The 24,036-nt window shown below is 38.9% G+C and overlaps 1 protein-coding gene across 2 annotated transcripts in view; it reads right to left on the bottom strand.

Moving 5' to 3' along the window:
• The window catches only part of GBE1 (1,4-alpha-glucan branching enzyme 1), a 152,318-nt gene that overhangs the window by 65,654 nt on the left and 62,628 nt on the right, over positions 1-24,036 (bottom strand). For both annotated transcript variants that reach the window (XM_019528735.1, XM_019528737.1), the window contains exon 9: positions 21,676-21,847. In XM_019528735.1, the coding sequence (XP_019384280.1) occupies positions 21,676-21,847 (172 nt within the window). The remainder of the gene's footprint in view (positions 1-21,675; positions 21,848-24,036) is intronic.

Here is a 24,036-nt window from a genome sequence, read left to right as displayed (position 1 = left end):
TTAAGTGTTCAGGGATGTAGTCTCTAAGGTGCCATCCTGTCCTGCCTTCAGTCAAACAAAATAAATACTATGATGTAGGAAAACTGATTCTCTCCTCAGGCAGAATTTTAATTTACTGAAACTTTTTTTAAAAGTATTTTTTTTAAATTACCTTATAACAATTTGTCCAAATTGAAGTTGTAATTTCTAATTTAAAAATCAATCCAAATTGCTGGCTTTGTCTGTTTGCTAATGTCATGCATTAGACAGATCCATTCCACCAGATATGTCTTCTACTGTCACCACATATGGTGATTAAACTTTCTATACAGAAATTAATTAAAATCCTAAGTATTTCTCAAAGATAAAAATAGTGCTGTTTCCAGTACCCAGAATCCAGCATAGATACTGTACAAATAAATGAATCTAAAAACCCACACGTGGGCACCATAAACTCATTTCAAAGCGATCCTTACATTTAAATATACACTTGAGGTAAGAAATACATGCCCTTTGACCTCAACTTATTACATAAAAATGATTCTATAGATTGGTTTAAAGTTAAGTTGTATGGATATTTTTAGGGGATGACAAGGAGATTTACTTTAGCCACTGGAGAGAGGCAAGTTTTATCTTTATTTTTTCCTCGGCCTACTCTTTTTAACAAACTCCCTTGTCAGCCTTGTAGCATATAGTATATAAAACCACATTTTTAAAAAACACTGTAGGGGTTCATCTATACATGCCATTCAGGTGATGTAAACTCTGGTGCAGTTCATGCCAGAGAAAACTGCTCCTGGGTGCAGTGTCTACACGTGCTGGGGCAGAGCAGCCTCAGGCTTACAGGGCTTTCTGGGGGTCAGCCACGGGCTCTAGGTAATGCTGTCAGGCTGACGAGGGGCTGGCTGGGGCACAAGGGCACTAAAGTGCAGGGCCAGGTGACAGGCAGCCCCTGTACTTTAGCACCCTCACGCAACAGCCAGACCCTGTCACTGCTTACACAAGCATTTCGGCAGAGTACATTACTCCACCATAGGATAGTACTGTCTCTGACAGTACTATCCTATGGCGGAATTAATTTACTGCACATTAATAATGGTTCAAATGTAGATTGTAATGCTTTACTGTATAACTAAATAGTCAACTCCAGAGTAAAGCACATGTGCACCTACACCCTAGTACTCCCAGATGTGCAAGGGTGCAAATTTAGATTTATTTGCTGAAACAGTTATGGCAGTGACTTTTCCCCCCATAATCTAGGAAAATGTATCAGACACATGCAAGGTAGGAATTTGCTTTTTAGCTGAAGCCCCAGGGTTGAAATATTTGGATTCTGTAAAAACATTGCTTCAAATGCTCATAATCAACATATAAAGCTTCAGAGCACACTTCCCCCACCACATTGCACTCAAGGATTTAAAAAAATACTATGGTCCATATGTATATAAAAACTGCTCCAAAGTCAAATCAATGCTACAAATTCAAATCACAATGAAATTTATTGCACTGGGTCCAAATCTTAAAATTGGTCACTCAGAAGACTAATTAAAAATGAAAAGCAGCTGAACTACCACGAATCCACATGTATTATAGCCAGTCCCTTTCTGGACCAATGCCAGCATGCTCTGTATTTTATTGTATGTAGGTGCTTACTGATTATAGTATCTTAGCACCTGCCAGCAGTGAGTTAAGCAACACAACTGATGACTGCCACATGTCTATTCTCTCAGCTTCTCCATAGGGAAGAAGCAGGTGCAATAAAGTTTCATGTTAGTAGATTTTAAAAATATATGGTTATTGCTATATATTGATGTTACGCTGGGCAGCAAAGTGTATTTTGCACTCAGAAAGTAAAAGCTAGGAGGTCTCTGGCAGAGACCAGCTTTACCTTAATTGTAAAACGTTTCGTAGTGCCAGAGAAGTGTTGTGGTTGATCTGAAACTGTAGGAGGTCTTTTAGATACTTTAGGTTATGAAACACTGAGATGAGGACCAAGTTGGAGGATTTTGTAACTAGGTGCATTACATTAACTTTCCAGCTACAACGCAATGAACCCAGGAATAACTGAGACGTGATTTTCAATCTGTTGGTCAATGGACCCAATGCCTTAGGTCCCACCTGCCTTTAAGGAATCATTACTAAGTAGGGTTCACAATGTGGTCTAGGTATAATTCTCCTCAGCCACATGTGGAATCTTAACATTGGGAGAAATTGTCACCAAAATGAAATGTACAAGTTGCTAATGGTAGTGTAAGTGTGATGCTGTAGCTATGAGGGTTCAGAAATTCTGAGAGACAAAAATTTTTTGAGTGATATCTTTCAGTGAATCCTGGCACAGCGGGGGCCCTGTGGGATCACAAACCTGATGAAAAACATCTTGCACTCGAATGTATGTCTAACTTTATCCCAAATACATAATTGGCCCAAAAAAAGATAATCACCTTAAGAAATCCTTGACCCAAGCTGCTAATGAAATCCCAAAGTATGGTCTCAAGTGTCATCTTGGAGAAATTTAGCTACACCTGCTAGCAGTGCTTATATTGCTATTATGTCAAAGGACTACTGACCACAATAATCTAATTATTAAATAATTCACTTTAACTACAGAGCAACTAGATAACCATAAGAACAATTACAAGAGCTAAGCCATTTGAATGCAATTAATATGCTATATTTTTTGTAACTGGCTAAAATACTCCATTTTACACATTGTTTATTAAATCTAAATAGTGGGTATTGAATTTAACAGCAAACACATTATGAAAGAAATTTTATAGTCCAATATTAACAGTATTTCAGGATATAGAAAAAACTTTTCAAAATTAGAATTTTGTCATTTTTGACTCAGGTTTCTTCAACTGTTTTCCTCTAAATGAATTCAGAAGACTTGCCTCAGTGAGCCAAGCCATTGAAAACAACAAGAAAATAATAATAATAAAGTAACATCCAAAACCTAGGAAGACCAAACAGTCTTATTCTTCAGTATGGCGTATTCTCATTTGCTTTCTGCCACTACTTCAATTCTATCATTTAGCAGGAAGACATTTAAATTTTTGCTGTACTGCTGCTTCTCAGAAAAGAATTTACAAATTTGACACTAAATAATCATATGTAGAATAATGAAACTAGATCACATTTTTATAGTACACTGCAGAATAAGATGCACGCATATGACTGACCAGAAAAGAGGACTGGCCAAACTGATTATAGGTAATAAAAAACAATCTTTTGTAAAAAGCAGACTGGACATTATATCTTCTTTATACCTCTAAGTGTGTGTGTGCGTGGGGGGGGGGGCGGAGATAGAAACAGGGGAAAAAAACCAGTCAAAAGTGAAAGTGTATGCAGTAAATTTACCATATATATCTAGTTTAATGGACCTTTACATTAGCAGGGCAGCATAAAAAGAGGTCTTCAGGTAAAGGAGAAATCAGCCTCAATATAAGTTTCGCTTTTAACATTAATAGTAAACCATTCATTTAATTGATTATGCTGAACATGAGCATCATCACAGAAAAATAAACTTTAAATAGTAAAATATGTAGTCATTAGACTTTCAGAAAAGAAACAGTTTTTTTAATAGCATATAGTCCTTCAGACAGCATTACCTTTGTTTCAGTACCTGAAGATAATGCAGCTAGAATGTTACTATCTCTCATAATGTTAACACCATGTATTAGAAAGATGCGGTATGCAATTACATGAGAATATTGAAGACATGGGGACTATTATAAGTACCAAGATAAACAGATAAGCTAGATTTACAAGTGTAATTTAAAGATAGTCTTGATTAATGTGTACATTTAATCAGTGTTTGCACAACTGAGAAAAAAATGGATGAGAGTAGAAAGAAGGTACAAAAAAGAAAAAGGCAATTTAACAGGTCTACAGAAAGCCCATCAATAGCCAGGCAATAGCTTTGGAAACTAAAGTGAAACTTAGCTCCCGCAGATAAAAGAAGCTCCAAAGTATAGAAAAAATGGTCCTATCAGTATCTTTTTTCTTTCTTTATTTTATTTGTAGCAAAGTGATTTATACAATACTTACTAAAATGGTAAGATTAGAGAACAATTCTGCTGTGGAGCCTGCCTTACATTTTGAATGGGTGCTTGGGGAGCATGGGAAGAATATACATTTTAGTGGGAAGGAATTTAAAATCAGGTAGCCAGTTTAAAGCAGGGGAAGGGATAGAGAAAAAAAATAGGTGTAGAAGGAGACGAGGAAATATACAGGTGATTTTTCTGCTGATCAACTAGTAAGTTGAAATGCTTTATCTTAACTATTTTATGTATGGACTAACCAAGTGTTATCATATTCTATGTCTGAAAAACAACTTTTTGCATGATGCCAAATGTTTTATCTTCCCCCCACTCCCCACCTCCTGCCCCATTTATTTCCTTGACTTGAAAACACTTTGAGGAAATAGCTTTAAATGCCTCTGAAGATTTGCGAGATGTACTGTCTTTTAAGTGACATTAGTCCATTCTCTGTCTTTCAAGCAAACACTTTTACCATAGGTAGGATGTCTTGAGACAGATCCTGGCCATTTGTCTCCCAATATCATGCCTTTTGATGATGAGGCTATAAGGACTCCTTAGAGTTTCATCAGCCAAAATGTGCCAAATTTATATTTCTTCTTTTGGCTTCCAGCTTTTAGAGTAGTGAATGGCCCAGACTGCAAATGCAAAGTTTAAATGAAAAGAAAGATACAACAGATTTTTAATTGATACTGCCCAGTTACCTCAATAATTCATTGCTGACAATCAGGACACTGTATTTTACATTTTTGCTTAGTCTCCTGCCTCTCTTAATGTGATCACCAGTTATCTGATTACCCAAGAACTATTTCCCAAAACACTGGAAATAACTTGATGGCTGTTTTATTTTTTGACTGTTCCTAGAGATTCATTATTGGCTCAGAGAGAAATAGTCTGAAATCCATTAAGACGATCTAAAATTCTAGAAAAAAAATCTTTAAAAGAAATATGCTGAAGCCCTTTAAAAAATAAATTTAAAAAATGGTTATCATTCAAAATTCTTAGATTGATAAACACATAAGTATAATAGCCAAATTAATTTTAGCATAGTTTGTATTTAATTTGTACAGACTGACTTTATATTTTGAGCAGTTGTCACTTGTAGAAATCAATTATGATGGGGTCAAACTGTGTGTGTGGGGGGGGAGTAATATAAGCACAAAGTTTAAGGTACCAATTCCACTGCACGAAGTCTAGAGAAAACAGTTGCTTTTGGGGATAAAAAGAAACAGAATTCCCTTCTCCAAGTAAATGAAACCTTTGAAAATAAACTAAGATTAGAGCTGTACTTAGGATAAAATGCGTCTATTAATTTAATCAAACATATTTAAATGTTCTAAATGGTGTTAAAATATAACAGACAACTACTAAAAAATAGGAAGCCACTATTTAAACAAGTTCACTCATGAAGCTTTACTCTGAGTAAATAACTATTTCAGAGAAAAAGGTACATTTCTTTATATATCTTAACAATTAAAAAAATTAAGTATTTGATTAAGAACTGAAAAATTCATATTTTTAAATACCTGAAGTTTAATTTAGGAATTGTTTTACTAATTCATATTTCTCATTTTAATTCTCCCACATTAATGTAATTTTTTATTCATTAACTTATTTTCTCAGAATGGAAATACTAAAATAATGTATCAAATCTTTTTGTCACAACATAATTAAAATGACTTCTACATAAAATCCTTTTAAATCAGCAATGTTTTGCTGGTAGTTAGATTGAAAACTTACTCCCTGTCCCCCACCCTCCATCTTCCACAACCACGTTTGCAGTTATTGGTGAAACATCCTTGATAAATGAGAACTTAGATTCTAGACTGAGCTGAGTCTGCTTCAATTAATGATGTACTAGCTAAATATTGCTATATATTATTCCTAAGCAAACTGTATGAATTTACAAAGAGAACAATAAGCTACAATTGGAAAATGGGAATAGTGGTAGGGATAAGACAGTGGCCATATCTAGCATATCCCTCCTACCCCTACACACCTTTTTATTGGTAACTTTGAATCTTCATTTTTTTCCCAGGTAGTAATTGTTTATTTACCTGTTTATCCTAATTTTACTGAGTCCAATCAGCAAACCAACCAACTAACCAACAACAAAAAACTGCATCCTCTTGATGTCTGAGTCATGTCTGAGGTAAGCAAAAAATATTGAGAAAGCAGTATAGTGGAAGAAAATCTAGGAAAAGCTGGACAGTACTAGAAAATGAATGTTCTGATGGATGTTGGATCTATTAGTGGGGATCCTGGCTATTTCAGTCTAGCTGAAAGCGTAGACTTATTGCAGTTTTCTCCCTTTTGGTTGCCACCTGCATTTTCTAAGAAGTCAACAGACATTCAGAAGAGGAGCAAACTTCCTGTTACAGAAGAAACCAAACAAACAAACCCAATCATTAAATCATATAAAATTAGAAATGAGGAAAATTGTGAGCCAAATCAATTCCTTTTTTTTAAAAAAACCATACACATACCAAGAGTTGGGGTGAGTCCACAATATGGGTGGAAGGGGGAAATGCCTCTAGTTCATTAAAGAGAAAGGACAATTCTAGTGAAGGCGATACATAGTTTTCACATTTAAAGAAGCTGAGGTTGTAATCCAAAGCTTCTCTGTGGCAGCAGAAACCTCCTTTCAGCTTGAGTTATGATAGCTACTGCCACCTGGCAGCATTCAAAAGGAACATTTTCCGCCAGCTGCTACAGTCCCTTCACGCTTTGCACAGTGAATTTCAGGCTTTGGCAGCACAGCTGCTAGATGGAGCCTTGTAGAAGTCCTGTGGAAATGCTAAAAGCACCTGGGTGTGCATGTGCTGCAGAGGCTGCCATCTTTTACCGGCAGGACAAGGTAAGCATGTACAAGGCCTATTACTTCAATCATACCAAGCAACACCTCCCAATTCCTCTTCCTAAACATGTCTGACTTTTCTCGGTTTTGCTCACCTGGCCCCTTTCCCATGTATCAATCATAGAACAGATAGTTCTCCCAGACTGTTCTGTAAAAATACTTTTTCCATTAAGTCTCTTGACATACAGAAAAGTGTTGCTCTGATAAATGTGCTTCTAGTTTTTCTTTTTTTCCAAAACTCAATTGAGCTGTGACAAATTATAGCAATAATTTATTTCGAGTCGCAATATCTAGCCCATGACTGAGCAATTGTAAAGATAAGTTACTGAACAAAATTTTAAGTCTGTTTAACATTTGTGTTTCAAGTTAAAGAATCCCAAACAAATGCAAGAAGACAAGCCAACAGTTAAAAAGTGCATTGTAAAGTGTTTTCTCTGGAAAAAGTTATCAATTCTTTTAAAAATGTACAGAAAATATGTTTTCCCTTGAAGAGCTATTGAGCAAAACCTGTGGACTGAATTAAACTATTAAAGTGCAAGACAGAAGAATTTTATTCCTGCTTGAAGTAGAGATTCCAATGCAAGCCTAACTGCGGAGTTGTTTAACTTCATATGCTATTCGATTCATGAGGCTGAGAAAGTTGTCAGACTGATGACCTTGGAAGATTAAGACAGAGGACAAAGTACAGATGTTCAGCTAGGAAGGCCTGTGGAAATAAGTAATGTTGGAAATAGTAAAGCTATCTCTTTAGATTCCAGTGGCACCACAGTGAACATTTCTAGATGGTCTTTCCATTTTTAAACCAGACTACTAAGGTGAACTAAACTTTAAATTCCTAAAAGTCCATGAATTAATCCTATAAGTCCATCCATTTTAGCACACATGAATCTACTATTTAGTGAAACTTGCATAGAAACTTGCATAAAAAGTCAGCTGTTCCACCATGGCTCAAGATCATAATTCTTCAGGAAATAAGTGGGGGTTAATTTCATTTAGCCCTAAATTTCCCCTGATCCAATTTGTTTCTGCCCTTTTGTTTTAGCAACTAACTTGAGTTTTGTTTGAGGCTAACTGGGAAACTTAATTTATCTTTTAGCCTTGAAAGGGCCAGGGTTTTGGCAAACTGCAGAGAAATCAGCAAGGTGGAACCATTTGTTCTTTGTTAGAAAGTCTTAGCCAGGATTTATCAAGACCATTCTGGCCTACTGGTGATTATCAGATGTGTGAATTGATAGTAATGAGAAACAGGAGATGCAGGTGGAGACAGACGCCTATTATTTGCTGTCAACTTTTAGGATCTCAGCAATTCAGTTGTTTTACCTGATCAAATATCAACAATCACCAGCCCTTGATACTATCAGAGTTCCAATGGGTAAGGAAGTAGTGATGAGGAGGGAAAGGCAAGGAGAACATCTGAGCAGTCTCCTCCTTTCAGCAGGCCAAGCTTTGGAGGAACATCCAGTCCTGGAAATACCAGATCATCACTTGTGATTCTTATTTTTTTGGATTACAAAGATCAGTTACTGCCAAAACTTGCAGTTTGTATTGGTGTGATATTGTAGCCATGATGGTGCAGGAAATATATAAAAGGTAAGAACTTTTGTGGGAGGTATCTCTTATTAGACCAACTGCATCACTGCGATAGTCTACCCCAATGCTTCTCAGTACCTTGAGATATTTTCAAGGATACTACATGGTGTCACACAATGTTAACACTGTTAGGTGTGCAAATATGGTTCACAACATAAACTCAGAGATTTCAGCTAGGAATCCATAGCATTAGAAATGTTCTGACCTGCTGTACTCTTTATGAGGTCTTTGAAACAGAGGCCTCTGGACAACTTCCTTTAAATATGCCTTGGGTTCTGATATCTGATCGCAACAACTGTGGCTCCTTCTGTGCCAAATGTGCATGGCAGGAGGCCTGATTTTGGGACTGGGAATCAAATCTCAAATCACCACCCCCACCATGCAGGGGGAAGCAGAGACTATGAGCCCCAGTGTGGTCCCTGGCCTAAGCTGACAATCAGCTGATTATCAGCCCAGCCACATGTTCAATTTAAATTGCCATACAAATCAGCTGAATTGTTCTACATTGTATGTAGAGTTACTTTACGGCCCATTTGCCATTTTATGGTGCCTTAACTTGGTGTCATTTTTACAATTACCACAGTAGTTGCAGCATATATGTAGCATATGTAGGGGGCCCGAAGAATTTCTTTATTATTTTTCCACACTCAAAAGAAGAGTGAAAACTAAGAGCTGGCATTTTCCAAGAGGTGTCTCAAGTCTAACAAGGGGTGCAGTTAGTTTGAAAAGGGTAAGATGCACCAGTTCGTATCTCAGTCTATTCCAGGAGTGTCCAATTTTTGACCAACAAGGTGTTAATTTGCAGGGTTTGCCCACTTCTTATGCCTGCCCAGAGGGCAGGACAGCTTGGCTTCTTGGAGGTTGCAGCATAGTCCAGTGGGGGAGCTGCCTATGCACATTCTGGAGCAGTCAAGAGTGGAGGAGCTGTGTGTGCATGATGGGGTTGGGAGGTGCTCATGTGTCATGCAGCAGTGAGCAGTGGTGGTTGCCTATGTGGTGGAGCAGTGGGGAGGGCAAAAGGGAAGCTGTCTATGTACAATGGGGACTGAAGAGAGAGACCTTGGCTTGAACTACCATTGCCTGTATAGTGTGCAGCTCTCCACATTGTGACCCAACAACGTGTGGCCCCAGTCACTGAAGTTCAACAGCACTGGTTGGTTCATTCAAGTCATGCACTTGCTCCAGTAAAAGATACCACCCACAAAAATCCTGACTGATCTTATTGTGCATGTTATTCTACAGCTTTTTTTTTCGTCTTTTTTTAATAATATGGACCCTACACATGAGAGAATTGTAGTACAGAAAAAAGTATGTCAGGTTTTTTATTCTACCAGTTCGGCAACAGGTAAACTGTTTCCAGTGATGGCATCTTTGTTATTTCTGATTTGTGGAATGCCATTTGTGATTCTCATGAATAAGGTAATGAATCAGCAAAATCAACTTAATTTCAAGCTTCATCATAAAAGTATGGGAGAAGAAGAGGAATACGTTACTACATTAAAAAAATGTATTCCATGGCCAGAAAGAATGAACAAGCTAAAAGAGTGTTCTCTGAAACATGCATGTCTGACAACGAAGTGGACTGAATGGGAATGAAGATTGTTTTTTTTTGTTTTAGCCTCAGAAATGCCTGTAAAGGGTAAAAATTTCCATTCTTGTCTCTGCCACAGATTTCCTGTGCAACTGGGTGGCATCTGGTGCTAGTCTACTTTATTTTTTGGATTACAAAACACCTTTTATCCAAGGATCCTAGAGTACCTGTAGTAATATTACTTGTAGAAACCTCTAAGTTAGGCATCTTAAATATAACAAATACACAACCCTGAAAAAAGCAGCAATATGCCAAAGTCTTGGATGAAAACTTTCCCAGGAGATTGTTATATACCCACTTAAAATAAAGGAACAAACTGAACGGCTTTTTCTCTAAGGAGCTATTACAAGTAAAATTAGTAGGTCTACAAAGCCATTTTATATACTTGTTATAAAAAGACTCACTGGAGTGTCAACAAAAGTCTTGTGTATAACAAAAATGCATCTTTCACAGTAATTTTTTTCTTACACAGTGTTTCAGAAAAATCTATTTATAAAATAAAACCTTTTAAAGCATTTTATTATTACAGATAAACTGATATTTTGACGCATTAACTACAGTACAGTAAGTATGTACTTATTATTCTACTTTGTTATATACTTAATGGCTCACTGAGCAAAGAAACAATCCTGGTTCATTTTTTTCATTTTAATAACAGTAACTGCTAGCAATAAAAGAATATGTTGAAGTGATGAAGAATGATCTATACTGTACTTCTATGTTAACTGACAGACAAAAAAAGACTCCTCAAATATGGGCTTAAATTAGTTTTTAAGTAAACTTTTCTAAACCTTGAGGACCTTTAATACTATCTTTTGAAAGTTCCAAACCTAACTTTAAAACAAAGTATTTTCCTGCAGTGTCTGCAAACTAAGGAAGGAGTGAGAGCCTGAAAGTGAAGATGACAAAATAAAAGTGAAATACAATTGATTTTTAATGTCCAGGCTGCGAAAATTATTAAAAAACATAACAGTTCCTACAACAAGCGAACTGTGCAATATTTGAACTGAAAAACAGTTTGGATAAAACTAGTATATACCAACTCTTGGGAGTCTCATGACATCTGGTGTTTTGACTAAAGCCACTGATGGTGTAATTAAGAGGCCACAAAAATAATCTGAATTTTTATTTAAAAGAAAACAAAGAAAGAAAGAAAAATTTCTCATATACTACCATACCATAGTATCAAAGAAACTTGGAAGCATATAGCACTCTAAAGGCTGAGAATCACCCAAATTGGAAAAGATCTAATCTCTATCCCCCATTGTTTTAAGCCATTCTTATATTTTTGTGGCCTTGTTTGTAATTTTTGAATGCCTATGGTTGTTAATATAACATCACAGGGGAAAAAAAAGAAAAGAAGTCAGCACCACCCTGTTGCTCTCTAACCAAAGCAATATTACTCCTCCAGGTGGCTGAGAAGGGGGTGGGAGTAAACCCCGCTGCCCGGTCTGGCACTGGACCCTGCTGCCAGGTGCTGCCAGGGAAGGGGTGTGGGGAAACCAGAGCTCCAGCTGTGTGCTACTGGCCTGGGGAGGGGGGAGGGAGCCTACAGCAGGGGCTTGACTCCAGCCACTAGAGCTGGGAGTCAGGCTCTGGGTTGGCAGAGGCAAGGTGGGGGGGGGGGGGCATGGCTTCACCTCCCAAAGCTCGGAGCCCGGCTGGAGTCATCTAGCTACACCTCATTCTCAGCTGCCTGGCTGGCTGAAGTGGGAGGGGGGGATGAAACCCGCGCTGGGGAACCATGCCGCCTCCTCCGTCTTGGGAGGAAAGGGAGAGAAGCCTACACCATGGCTTGGCTCCACCCCCAGAACCAAGAGCCATGCCCCCTCCTCAACCTCTGGGCTGGCTAAAGGGGTGGGGGGGAAGCCTGCAGCAAGGGGTCTTGGCTCTGTCCCCCAGAGCTGGGAGTGAGGCTGGAGTCCCCTAGCTATCCCCTTTTCAGCCTCTGGACTGGCTGAGGTGGGGGCAGCGGGGATGGGAGGAAGCTGGCACTGGGGGTTGGCTCCTCCCCCAGAGCCAGGAGTTATGAGCTACACCCCTTCCTCAGTCTCTGGGCTGGCTGAGGGGTGGGGGGAAGAGAAGCCTGCATCAGGGCTTGGTTCCACCCCACAAAGTCAGAAGTAGGTCTGGAATCCTGTAGCCATACCCCCTTCTCAAGCCTCCCGGCTGACTGAGAACATGACAAGGCTCCCAGCTCTGGGGGCAGAGCCAAGCCCTGCTGAGGGCTTCTCCCCACAACTCCGTCCCTCAGCCAAACCTGAGGCTGAGAATGGGGAATGGCTAGGAGAGTTCAGTCCTGCTTTGGCTCCCTATGCATTGGGCTGCTCCTGGCTTGGGATGCGGTGCCAAGCTGAAGGGGTGGGTTTCTCCCTGCAGCCCTTGCTCAGCCAGCTGAGAGGCTGATGGGGGGCATTGCTGGGGGAATCAGGCAGCTCCAGCTCTCTGCAGTGGCCAGCAGGCTGGAAGGCATGCTCTAGCACCCCTCAACTACTGATATGGGCCACTGCAGGGGTCTGGCTGCTTTTCCCGTTTGAAAAGTGAACATCAGTTCATCTGCTTATCAATTTCATCTATGCAGTTTAGAGAAACTTGCAGAGATTGAATTGATTGAGCCTTGGGCTTTTGGACTATCTGTACTTAGCCACAGTGCTCCTGGGGTTCTGGCAGCAGTAAGCCCTATGGCCATGGCCAGAGCTGGGGGCTCTCAAGTCTTGGAGGAGGGGACCTTCTACCCTCCTGTGGCATTTCAGTCCACACGCAGTCCCAGAGCTCTATAGTGCCACTTGGGGCTGAGGGAGCATCTCCTCTGTGGAGCACATAAAAGCAAGCATCTGCATCTGTGCCCCGCCCAAGAGTGGAAGGATGGAAGGGACAGGATGGAATGGTGGGGGAGGGCAGAGAACTGGAACACACAGGAGGCTCTGGTCTGGACAGGGACAGCTTTCCCACTCTGGTTCCTGGCCTCTGGGCTCTTAGGGAGACGCATTTCAAGCCCAGGGGCCAGTTGGGGGCATTGTCAGCTGGAGGTCTGTGAAGAGAAGCTGGGTTTCCCAGGCCCAATGCTGAAAGGATCAGGGATTTTCTCTAACTCACCCAGAGGAGAGACTATCTCTGGAGAGGATGGAGGAGTGCTCCTCACTGGGATGCCAGAGGACAGCATGGTGATCAGGTAACTGTATAAGTATTCATTCAGCCAGTAGAAGCGCTACCAGAAGCATCTTTTGTGATACACAATAGAAGTTCCTTCCAGACTAACCATTTTTGGTCCAGCAGAATATGCTTGAACGTTTGCTCACCACAATTCCATCAGTAGAAATGTAACGTTTGTACATTCTCTAATAGAACAAGATATTCAGAATAGTTGCTTTTTAATAGGGTAATGAACCAGTCATATGCTCAACTGGTTCTGAACAGATTATTTTGAATGTATGTGTGCCACATAGAATCATAGACTCAATGAGTCAGAAGGGACCTAGACAGATCATCTAGTCCGACCCCCTGCCATGGGCAGGAAGGAGCACTGGGGGTGGGAGGGGTCATAAGACCCCAGCCAGGTGCCTATCCAGTCTTCTCGATAGTTTTCAAAACCCAGAATGCATCTCAAAGTTTCACAAACACTCACGCCTTTAATACTTCAGCTAAAAATTGTTACTTATTAGTAATTCTGCCTAACAATCCTGAACCTGATTAGAAGAACCTTTTAAAATCTGTCTCCTCCCAATCTATTACATTATATATTAATTGCACAAAGTGCTGAGCGATACTAACCATCTCATCAAAACCGTTGGAAACAATTTAAATACTTTTTTTTTTGGTGTCATTGAAAAGAAGGGAATGAAAAAGCAAAGATCAACTACGTAAGAACGCTCTCCTTATTTTTCTGGTAATGGCTGAAATTAAAAGTTTAAAATATTTAGGATTTATAATACTTCTTATCTTTATAGAATTGTAAAATTCAATAGAGTGTTTTTTTAGTGAATGGTTAGAGAGATCAAGGGTATGGGAATACAGCTAACAGTAACACATACTAGTAGAAGATAGAATCCAGCTTTTAATAATTAAAAATACCCTGTTTGCTTTAAAGTAAAATTTCTATTTCATTAAAAATGCGGTCATGCCATTTTTATTCTGGACACAAAAACTGCACAACTTGATTGCCAGAGAGGACAATTCTGTGGTTATACTGATACTGCTTTATTCTAGGGCCACAGATGTTTATTTCATCTATATCTTAGGACATAAAACAAACATGGAAAAAATCCCCTACATTTCAAGAGTGTAAATACATCAATACCAGCTCAGAACAGAGTTTAAAATGCAAGCTTTGCCACACTGATTCCTAAAAATGCTAAGCAAGGATTCACAGCAGTTGAAGTATAATCCTGTAAGATTGTCAGAGTGCTGTGGGACTTCTGACTTTGCTGTGAAAGTAAAGTAATTCATTCTCCTGCTCATCAGGCACTGCTATTTCCTAACTTTTAAAGAACTTTATATCTGTTTGCATTCCATGAAAGTAAGAGTTGTAGGTACAGATCATAGGGACATTACAGCTTGCTTTAATTTTCTTTGTTTCTTTAAAGGTTTCACTGCAGATTTTCTTCAAAGCACATCATGGCTGGACAGCTGTGACTGTTTCCCTTCTATATTTTCCTAATCCCTTACTCTCTACTTGTACCCACAATTAAATAGAATAATCAATAAACCAGGGGACAAAGCTATACCAGTTCTTTTCCACATTTAGTTGCTCATAAAAGTTCGCTCTCTACCCTGAACTTCATCTGTTTGCATATTTCCATTTTAAACTCCCAAGGGAGTAACTATCTTGTTTGGATTTGTACAAAATTCAGCCCAATGAGACCCAGTCCCAGTGTGGGACACACCCATAATGCTTGTGTATGTACATTGTGGACACATGACCATAATGTCATTGACCGTTATTATTTTTGCAGCTTGCTGTCAATTTGTTAAACAATCATGACAGTTGCTGATCACTGAAAAACCTAACATCAACTCTTAGTGAAGATTCTCAGTAATTAAAGTCTCTACCTTCTGTCCAAAATAATAGAATTTTTATATTAAAAAGCTATTGTGCGTTGTCTGGTACTTTTTTACTGCATGTATTCAGCTATCACAAATCAATGCATACCTCTGACTATAATATATCAATTGCTGATAACTATTTGGGTATCAGGAACTGAATGACTGGACTTCATCTTTAAAGAGATCTTCAGTATAATATAAGAATTCACCCCAATGTTTTCAAAACAAGGTCTTATACCAATTAACCTATCTAGGAGCTACCTATATTTAATTTCTTTTAAACATTTGCAGTTTCTTTCTTGAGGCTATTTTTTATAAAATGGAATGAATCTAAGACCATGCACAAAGATGGAGGAACAGTTGTTGTTAAAAACACTGATTTATTCTCTTACTGGTTACGCCGGGAATCCCTTGCAACCATCTGATGCAATTAAACCTGTCTCCACCTCTGGTCTGCTCATTGACATGTTGCATACTGTCTAAATCCAAGTCTGTGAATGCTCTGCAGCAGGAATTCCTGTTTACTTGTTTGCATAGCATATAACGTAACAGAGCCTTGATTGCTACTGAGGTCCCTTGGTGGTACATGAGTAGAAAACAAAATGACAGATATTCACTGAACATTTTGAGTATGCTAACCTAGATTTTGTATGCTAGGAATATCAGGTTCTTTGAAACATCTCAATACACAAAAAGAAATCAAATATCTATATATTTAGTTTATAATATCTAGTTTCAAAACTCCAGTAAGATTGAAATAGTGTGTGAGCTAATATACCTTTCAAAAGCAATTGTACACACAAGCCTAAGTTTAATTTCTTCCCCCACCCACTCCTTTTCATCTATTTTGTTCTGAATTATCTTATAATTCTATTCATAAAGTACTCTAGTTATGTTACAATTATGTACAGGAATACACACCTCTGGATATAAAAAATAAATAAAAAATCCAAAGCTAAAAATGCTTGTATCCACAAACACGAATAATTATTACAGACGTTTTGGGTATCCTCTTCTGCCTTTCATTTTCTTTTCTTTTTTTTTGTTATTAAGAGCAAACTGCAAAATCACATTTGGTCAATATCTTTACACTTTTGAGTAGTTGTGTAACATGGAAAGATACAGATGTCAGGTTTGTGCGTTGTTATGCTACTAACCTGACGACCAACAGAAGAACATTACAAGTAAGGTTGTGCCCCTAAAGACTTTAAGCATGCAAGTCAAATCCATTCACCCCATCACAGTATCTGAACAGCATTTTGGCCTGGTGTGAGGGAAAAAATGAAATACTGGTAACTAAAAACTGGCCAGTACTTCATATAGCAGTGTCTGCACATCACATGCTACATAACACATATAAAAGAATCCCTGCCTCATCTGTAAACTGGCTTTTCAGGGAGCATATGTACATCAATGCAGAATATTATTGGGTTGTCAGACTCATTTTCAGATAAGCATATGCATTTTTCTCTTCTTAAACCAAGCCTTCACAGCCAGATGGGCATCTAAAACCCTAGAGATTATTGCAAAGTTGTAGACAGAGCTGAAATACAAGAGACAGAAGGAAGGAATGCTCCCAATCTTTTGTATTACAAGGAGACCAATTTTCTAAAATGACAAAATCATCCTATTTGCATTCAAGTTTTCATGCATCAATGAGTGAAACTACTGTAATATGTGATAGGGGGAAAAGTGAGAGGAAAACAGAAGTCAGCAAGGACCAGATATCCATATTTCTTTGAAGGACTGCTATTCATTTACAGAAACACTAATTGTTCATTTATGTCTACAATGCAGAGAAAATATGAAAATCCAAAGAAGGGCTCTTGGAGAAAGCTATGATGATTTTCACCCTTTTTGGGGGAGAGTGCAAGATTAATATAATTCCCACTGCTTCCAAATAGATCTCACAGGACCCCCTCTCTCAAGCACTTTACTGGTCTGCTTTGTATGCTGCTCTAAGGTTCAGAACCTATGAAAAACAGGATGGCATAGATAGATCTTCTGTAGGCAGCTTCTGCTACTGGCATTTAATTGAGATTAGACTCATGGAAATGGGAATGTGGAGTCAATATACTGCATTTACTTGCATACCACACACACAGTCCCCTTCCTCCCCCACTACATAATCAGCCTGCAAATAGGGCACAAGTCTTAAAAAAAGAAGATGATTTCTGTTTCATAATGAAAGCATGGAGATGTAACATAATGGTAATGGCTGCTGGGGGCTCTGCTTCTGTTCCAGTTGTGGACGAGGGGAAATTTTTAGAAGCAAAGTTAGTTTTAACCCCTTCACAGCTGCTGCCAAATTGGTGATAAAGCTGCTGCTACAGCCAAAAGCTAAGAGTTAAAACTGTAGATTTGGCAGAGCAGACAGGCAGAAGAGTGCACTCAGTTTACTCTGCTCCTGTAGTCAACAGTCAAATATAGGAAAAATATTTTCTTCTTCATTCTCTTCCCTAAACAAGGTGCATGTTCTATTTGGAAGCATATAATATGCAAGAAAATATGAAAAGTCATGGGATTTAGGGGCACAAAGTATAGAAGTCCTGCACGACAGTTACATGTGTGTCAAGGTTTTATACTTAGAAGAAAGAAGCACAAAGTGGGCTACTTCAAGACATTTTGCATTTGTGGTCTGAAGTTGGTGTCCACTTCTCATTCTCCTCAACACTCTAAGACTATTCTCCCGAGTCGGTACAGCAGGATTATAAAACAAAAACCAAAATATACAAAAAGAACAACCTCTCTCCTTTCCTCAACGTAGTTCATTCAGTTGGTCTTTCTATTTGCTTGTCTAGATGGAATGACACAAAAGTGCATTTTAGGTGTCCTAGATACTAAACATTTTGCATTTGTACCTTATACCTCCCATCATTTATTAGGATCCTTCCTCCCTTTACATAAACTATACAGAACATCATATTTACAGACACATCTCCTTCATACTACTCAAGAAAGTGCAGTCTTAAGCTTTCCATCAGCTTGCACTGACACACCGAATTTAACACGCCAAATTGAGTTACTGGTGGTTTTTCTAACTCTACGATTCCAATTGTGGCAATGATATCTGTAATTTAGCAGGTACATTGATAAGCCCCCTTAGCTAATATTGTTTAGAATCAACTAACAGATCACTTCCTTATATTTTGGTCATGGTTTACACATTGCATTAATATTTACTTCCTTCATTCCTCTGCGCTCTAGTAAGAAAATCTTCCTGAACTGTATAGTAAATAATACTGTTTTAATAGTATACTATCACTTATGTGTCACAGCAACAAGTCAGCAGTACTGCAAGAACATAAAAAAGATTTTCCAAGCTATATAGAACTTAATTAAGCATACAAAACATTCCTTCTCATGCTCCATGATATATTAAAAGAGTACATCGTTTTATGAAAGAAAAGAACGACAAAAATTAATCCACCTTGAGCATTTCTGTCATGCATGCCATTACACTATATATAAATATAGAATTTGTTCTGGATCAATCCTTAGAGTCACTGATGACGTAGTAATCAGAATTTAAGCCATTCTATCATGGGTCAAAAACAGGCAAAATACATCCAACAATGCTTTTGAGAAAAGATTATTAAAAAGGTACAGCAAATATAGAATTAAGCTCTAAAACTTTTATTCTACTCAATTTTTATTTACCATTATTACAATTAAACAAGATGTTAACTTAGAAAAAGTTTTCAATCCTATTTTCCTATACAAAGCAACACAAAATCATTAGACAAAACTTGGCTCATCAAATTATATACCGCAACAGGCTGAAGCGGTCTAAAAAAGAAGACTATTTCATAGCAACATTATGCAAGAGGAAATAAGAAGGAAATGTCAGCATAATGCTATTCCATAGTTATCAATCAGAAAAAAAAGAAAAATTGCAATTATTTTTGAAAGCTTATCTTTACTGTTACACAGCTGGCTAAGTAACATGCCAGGATGCTCCAATACTATTTTTTTTTTCCTCTTGGGGTATTGAAATATTTTCATCTAAAAAGTTCTTAAACTAACAGCTAAGTAAGCCTGCTTCTGTAGTCTACTACTGTTTCTAAGGTAGCCACTGACATATTCCCAAAACACAGGACATCTCATTGGTGAGGGTGGGCCCCCTCAACCAACCAACCAGTGGGGGCACTGCCTCCTCGGCCAATCAGCAGCAAGGAGCAGGGCCACCAGAAAAGGCCACCTCCCTCCCTTCTTCCCTGGCTCGGAACCCTGCTCCTCCTGGCTGTGCACTGGCCTACCTCTATGAACAGCCAATAGAATCACAGGGACAAATGACTGACTTGTATTTCCACCAATGAACTCGAAAACAACACTTTTTGCAGGCTCTTCTTCATTTAGAAACAGACAGGGGACAAAGGGTTTAAAAACAGGGCAGCCTGGTATAAAACAAGTCCAATGCCCACCCTATTTCCCTTACCTACCACACAGAACTATGCCTGAATTGCTACCTTTGCTTTCTTCCCACCAGTGTTTCTGGCACTACACATATTCTATGTAATAATAGGTAGGGAATAAAGAAAACACAGAAGTTTCATGATTTAAAACCATTCCTTTTTTCCAATTATTGAGCGACTAAAAAATAACCATTGCACATGCCATCAGTTAGTATACTAGGAGATATTCAAAGTCCCGAGAGCAGAGTAAAAGAGAATGCAAGTGAGCCTACTATTTCAAGATAGAGCTTAGTATATGACATACTCGCATTTAACCACCATAAAACAGCCAAACCAGAATGATTATGCAAAACAGTATTTTTACTTCATAGACTGTAAGGCTGGAAGGAACCTCAGGAGATCATCAGGTCCAGCAGAAAGGTAACTGGGGGTCAGGTGACCCCAGCAAGGTGACGGTCTATGTTCTTCTTGAAGATTTCCAGGGTAGGTGAGTTTGCACCACCTCTGGAGGGAGCTTATTCCACAGTCTGGATATCCTGACTGTGAAGAAGTTTTTTTCCTAATGTTGAGTCTGAATCAGTCTTCCAGTAGTTTGTTGCCATTACTCCTGGTTTTCCCCAAGGGTGCCTCTGTGAACAGCTGCTCACTGAGCCCTTCATGTACTCTCCTAGTGTAATGGTAAGCTGCTACTAGGTCCCCCCTTGGCCTTCTTTTCTTCAGGCTGAAGAGTCCCAAATCCCTCAGTTTTATGGCTTCCCATGTAAGGCTCTGATCATACAGGTGGCTCTTCTCCAGACTCTCTCAAGCATGTCCTTGTTAAACTGTGGTGCCCAGAACTGGATGCAGTACTCCAGCTTCAGTCTCACCAGTGCAGAGTAAAGCAGAAGAATCACCTCCTTGATTTTGCTGGAGATGCATCGATTGATGCATGCCAGAGTATTATTTGCCATACTGCATGGCTGATAGCTATAACATCACACTGCGGCTCATATTCATACTGTGCTCTACTATTACTCCCAGGTCCCTTTCATTAGTGGTGCTAGTCAGTTTAGTGCTGCCAAGCCTGTAGGTATGTTGGGGGTTGCGCGTCCTGAGGTGGAGCATTTTACATTTCTTGACGTTGAACTTTATCAGATTCCGATCCACCCAACATGCTAGCCTGTCTAGGTCTGCCTGTATCTGTAGCTTATTGTCAAGCATGACCACGCTTCCCCATAACTTGGTGTTGCCCATGAACTTGGCCAGTGAGCTCTTCACCCAACACCATTAATAAAGATGCTAAAAAGTACTGGACCAAGCACCAACCCCTGTGGGACATTGCTGCCTACTTCTTGCCAGGATGACAGATCCATTCACTAGAACTCTCTGGGTCCTAATCTGCAGCCAGTTTCTCACCCACCTGGCTGTCTCAGAGTTAAGCCCACAATCATCCAATTTTCTTGTGAGGACATCATGGGATACTACATCAAAGGCCTTTTGGAAGTTTAGGTATACAATGTCAACCTACTCTTTCATGTTCAGGTGGTGAAGTTACCTGGTCACAGAAGGAGATGAGGTTGTTAAGGCAAGACCTGACTCCAATGAAGCCATGCTGGCTGTCATTCAGAATTTTACCTTCTGCAAGATTACTGCAGATAGACTCCTTGACAAACTTGTCTAGGATTCTCTCTAGGATGAAAGTTAGGCTGATTGGCCTATAGTTACCCAGGTCCTCCCTCCTGCCCTTCTTGTGGAAGGGAACAACACTGGCCCCGTTCCAGTCCTCAGGGACATCTCCAAAGTGTCACAGATTGTGGAAGAGTTTCACCAGGGGTTCTGCAATGACTTTTGCCAGCTCCTTCAGCATTCTTGGATGAAGATCATACAGTCCTGCTGACTTGTATATGTCTAATTTTTTTTAACTGGTTAATTTAGTTAATGCTATTGGTTCCAGCACACACACAAAATTATTGAAGACCTGGAATTACTCTGCATTTCATTTTCCTATCCTACATTACCTTGTAACTTAAAGATACTGAAACAACATACAAAACTTTTGAATGAAACAAGGCATCTAAACTATTTAAGCTGCAAACGTCGATGCTCAAATTCAGGACATTTCCAGATCATTTTATTTCATCACAAAGCATGTTGTACAAAAGACTTGTTTCTATGATTACTTACCCATGAAGTTGAGATAGCCCTCTCCTCCAAGTGCATGAGTAATAAGGCGAATCATTTTATGAAGCTGTATTCCACGATCAATAACTGGAGTAAGAGGGGAAAGCACACTCATATTTGTATACATCTCTGCATCCATCAGACGGAATGCCAATGTCTTATCACCAACAAGGGCCTGCACAAAGAAAAAAAAAATCCTTCAAATGTAAAAAATGCTTCTGATTTACAATTATAAGAAAATGTTCTAGATCAAGTATAAATTGTATTGAACTAACTATAATGCACTATAAATCAAGCCATCTTTTACAAAATTCATAGAAAGTGTGATGAAATAAAGATTTCTATGTAAAGCATCTGGAACCATGCTTACAAGAAATTAACAAGGTTTCTAATATATTGATTTTCCAGTGAAAATGTATTTTGTTTGTATACAGCTAAAATATGATGGTTTTCAGCATTTTACCTGGAAAAAAGGGCTTAGAATTCTGTTCAAAATCAGCAGTTGTATAAAGGTATTACTTTTATTCAATTAGTCTAATTAAGTTTCCTCATTATATATGGTGTTCAACACTAGACATGTTTTGCCTGTTTCAGCTGAAGTTTTCTATTAGATTTATTTTGGAGACCATTCCAGCAAGATTTTCTGAGTAGTTGTAAGTGTCATGTGATTTATTCATTGACTGGCCATTTGAATTTGTAAGCCTTTTATAAAAACTTAATTGGGTGTTGAAAATATTGTCAAAAATGGAAATCTGATCTGTTTCAAAAACAATTCTCATTTATAAAACCAAAATGATTTTTTTTTAAGTACAGATACTTTGTGTAAAGTTTTAGTTATAACACTGTAAATATTTTATCCATTTTTGTAGCATATGGAAAGGAAATCCTGTCGCCCAAACAAGAAGTTAAATCTACTGCAGCATTTACTTAATATTTATACAAGCAAGTAACCTATACTAGAATAAAAACTAAGTCAAAAGGAACTGTTCAAGTATTTGATTTAAGTGAAGAATAACATTTCAGGTCAGGTACAAATAAATATTTACAGACATAATATTTTGTGTTCCTTTTTTTCTATATACTATATTTGGTTGTAAGGAAAACCAACTACTCTTCAAAACAACCTGGTGTTTTGTGACAAAGATACAGTGGTTAACGTTTTATCAACACTATGGCTGAAGGCAAAAATAAAGAGATTATTTTCCCTGAGATGCACCAAAACCATGATGGAAATCTTCTGGTTGCAAGGAAAAGAATAGAGGCCTTGGCATAAGTGTCTCCACTTGTATACATCTTCCAATATACAAAGATAGGAACAACATGTTTTTGCTATAAATGTGTAACTGCAATAATAAAAACACGCATTTAATCTGGTCTAAAACAGTCTTGCAGGGTCAGATGTCATGTTTTTGCCAATATAAACAGGAAAACACAAAGAGTTTAACAACAGTAACTCAGAGTAACTGGTATTTGTTAACATAAGGAATAACAATCAGTGTCAACAGTCAAAAGTAACTGATAACCTCTAAAAACCATGCTAGTTAAAAACTTGTTAATCAATGAATGTGAAATGTATCAAATTCTTAACTTAGTGGGGGGCAGGGGGGAGGGAAAGTGGTCTTCAAGACCAACCCATTTCATTAATATATGCTCAATCAAAGTTGTCATTACTGACTGTTTATCGGTGATTGGGAACCTATGGAGCATTAGGGGAACGAAGGACCTGAAGAATTGAACACACGGCAAGAACTCAAAGATCCTGGGGCACAAGAGTTTTTGTTCTCATTTACTGATCTGAATGCTAGTTAAACTTGTTAACTCTTTAATACTGAACTGTTGAGAAGAGACAGACATACTCGCTCTTAATTCCAGGGTCTGGCAAAGTAAGCTCCTTGGGCGCATCCAGACAAGCATGCACATGCTTTTTGCACCATCTCAAACCCCCTTTGAGATGGGGCAAAAGGCATGTGAGGGAACGAAAAAAATGTTCCCCATGCTGCAAACTTGCCGCACAGAAAGAAAATTAGACCCCTTGTTATCTAGGGGTCTAAAAAAACTGAGGCTAAAAATAAAGTGGGGCAGGACATGATTCTAGATTGTGCCCTGAGGCAACCAGAGGCTGGGTCCTTCAGGGAGACACTCTGGCTGCCAGAGCGTCTCTGTGGTCGGCCCCTTGCCCTGGTGCTGGTAAGGGATCGGGGGGTGCTGGAAAAATGGAGAGGGGACCATGGGAAGACCCCCACTGGCCCGCCTGACACCCCCTATCACTTCCCTCACCCCCTGCCAACCCCCCAAACCCTGCCCTTCCCCTTGCCAGCCCCGCAATCACTTCCCTGTCCAGCCCCTCCCCCCTGCTAGCCCCCC

Source organism: Crocodylus porosus, unplaced genomic scaffold (assembly GCF_001723895.1).
Source record: "Crocodylus porosus isolate Cpor-Errol unplaced genomic scaffold, CroPor_comp1, whole genome shotgun sequence".
In the NCBI taxonomy this organism is placed as follows: Eukaryota; Metazoa; Chordata; order Crocodylia; family Crocodylidae; genus Crocodylus; species Crocodylus porosus.
The sequence above is the reverse complement of the archived record's forward strand: the minus strand, read 5'-3'. Positions and strand labels throughout refer to the sequence as shown.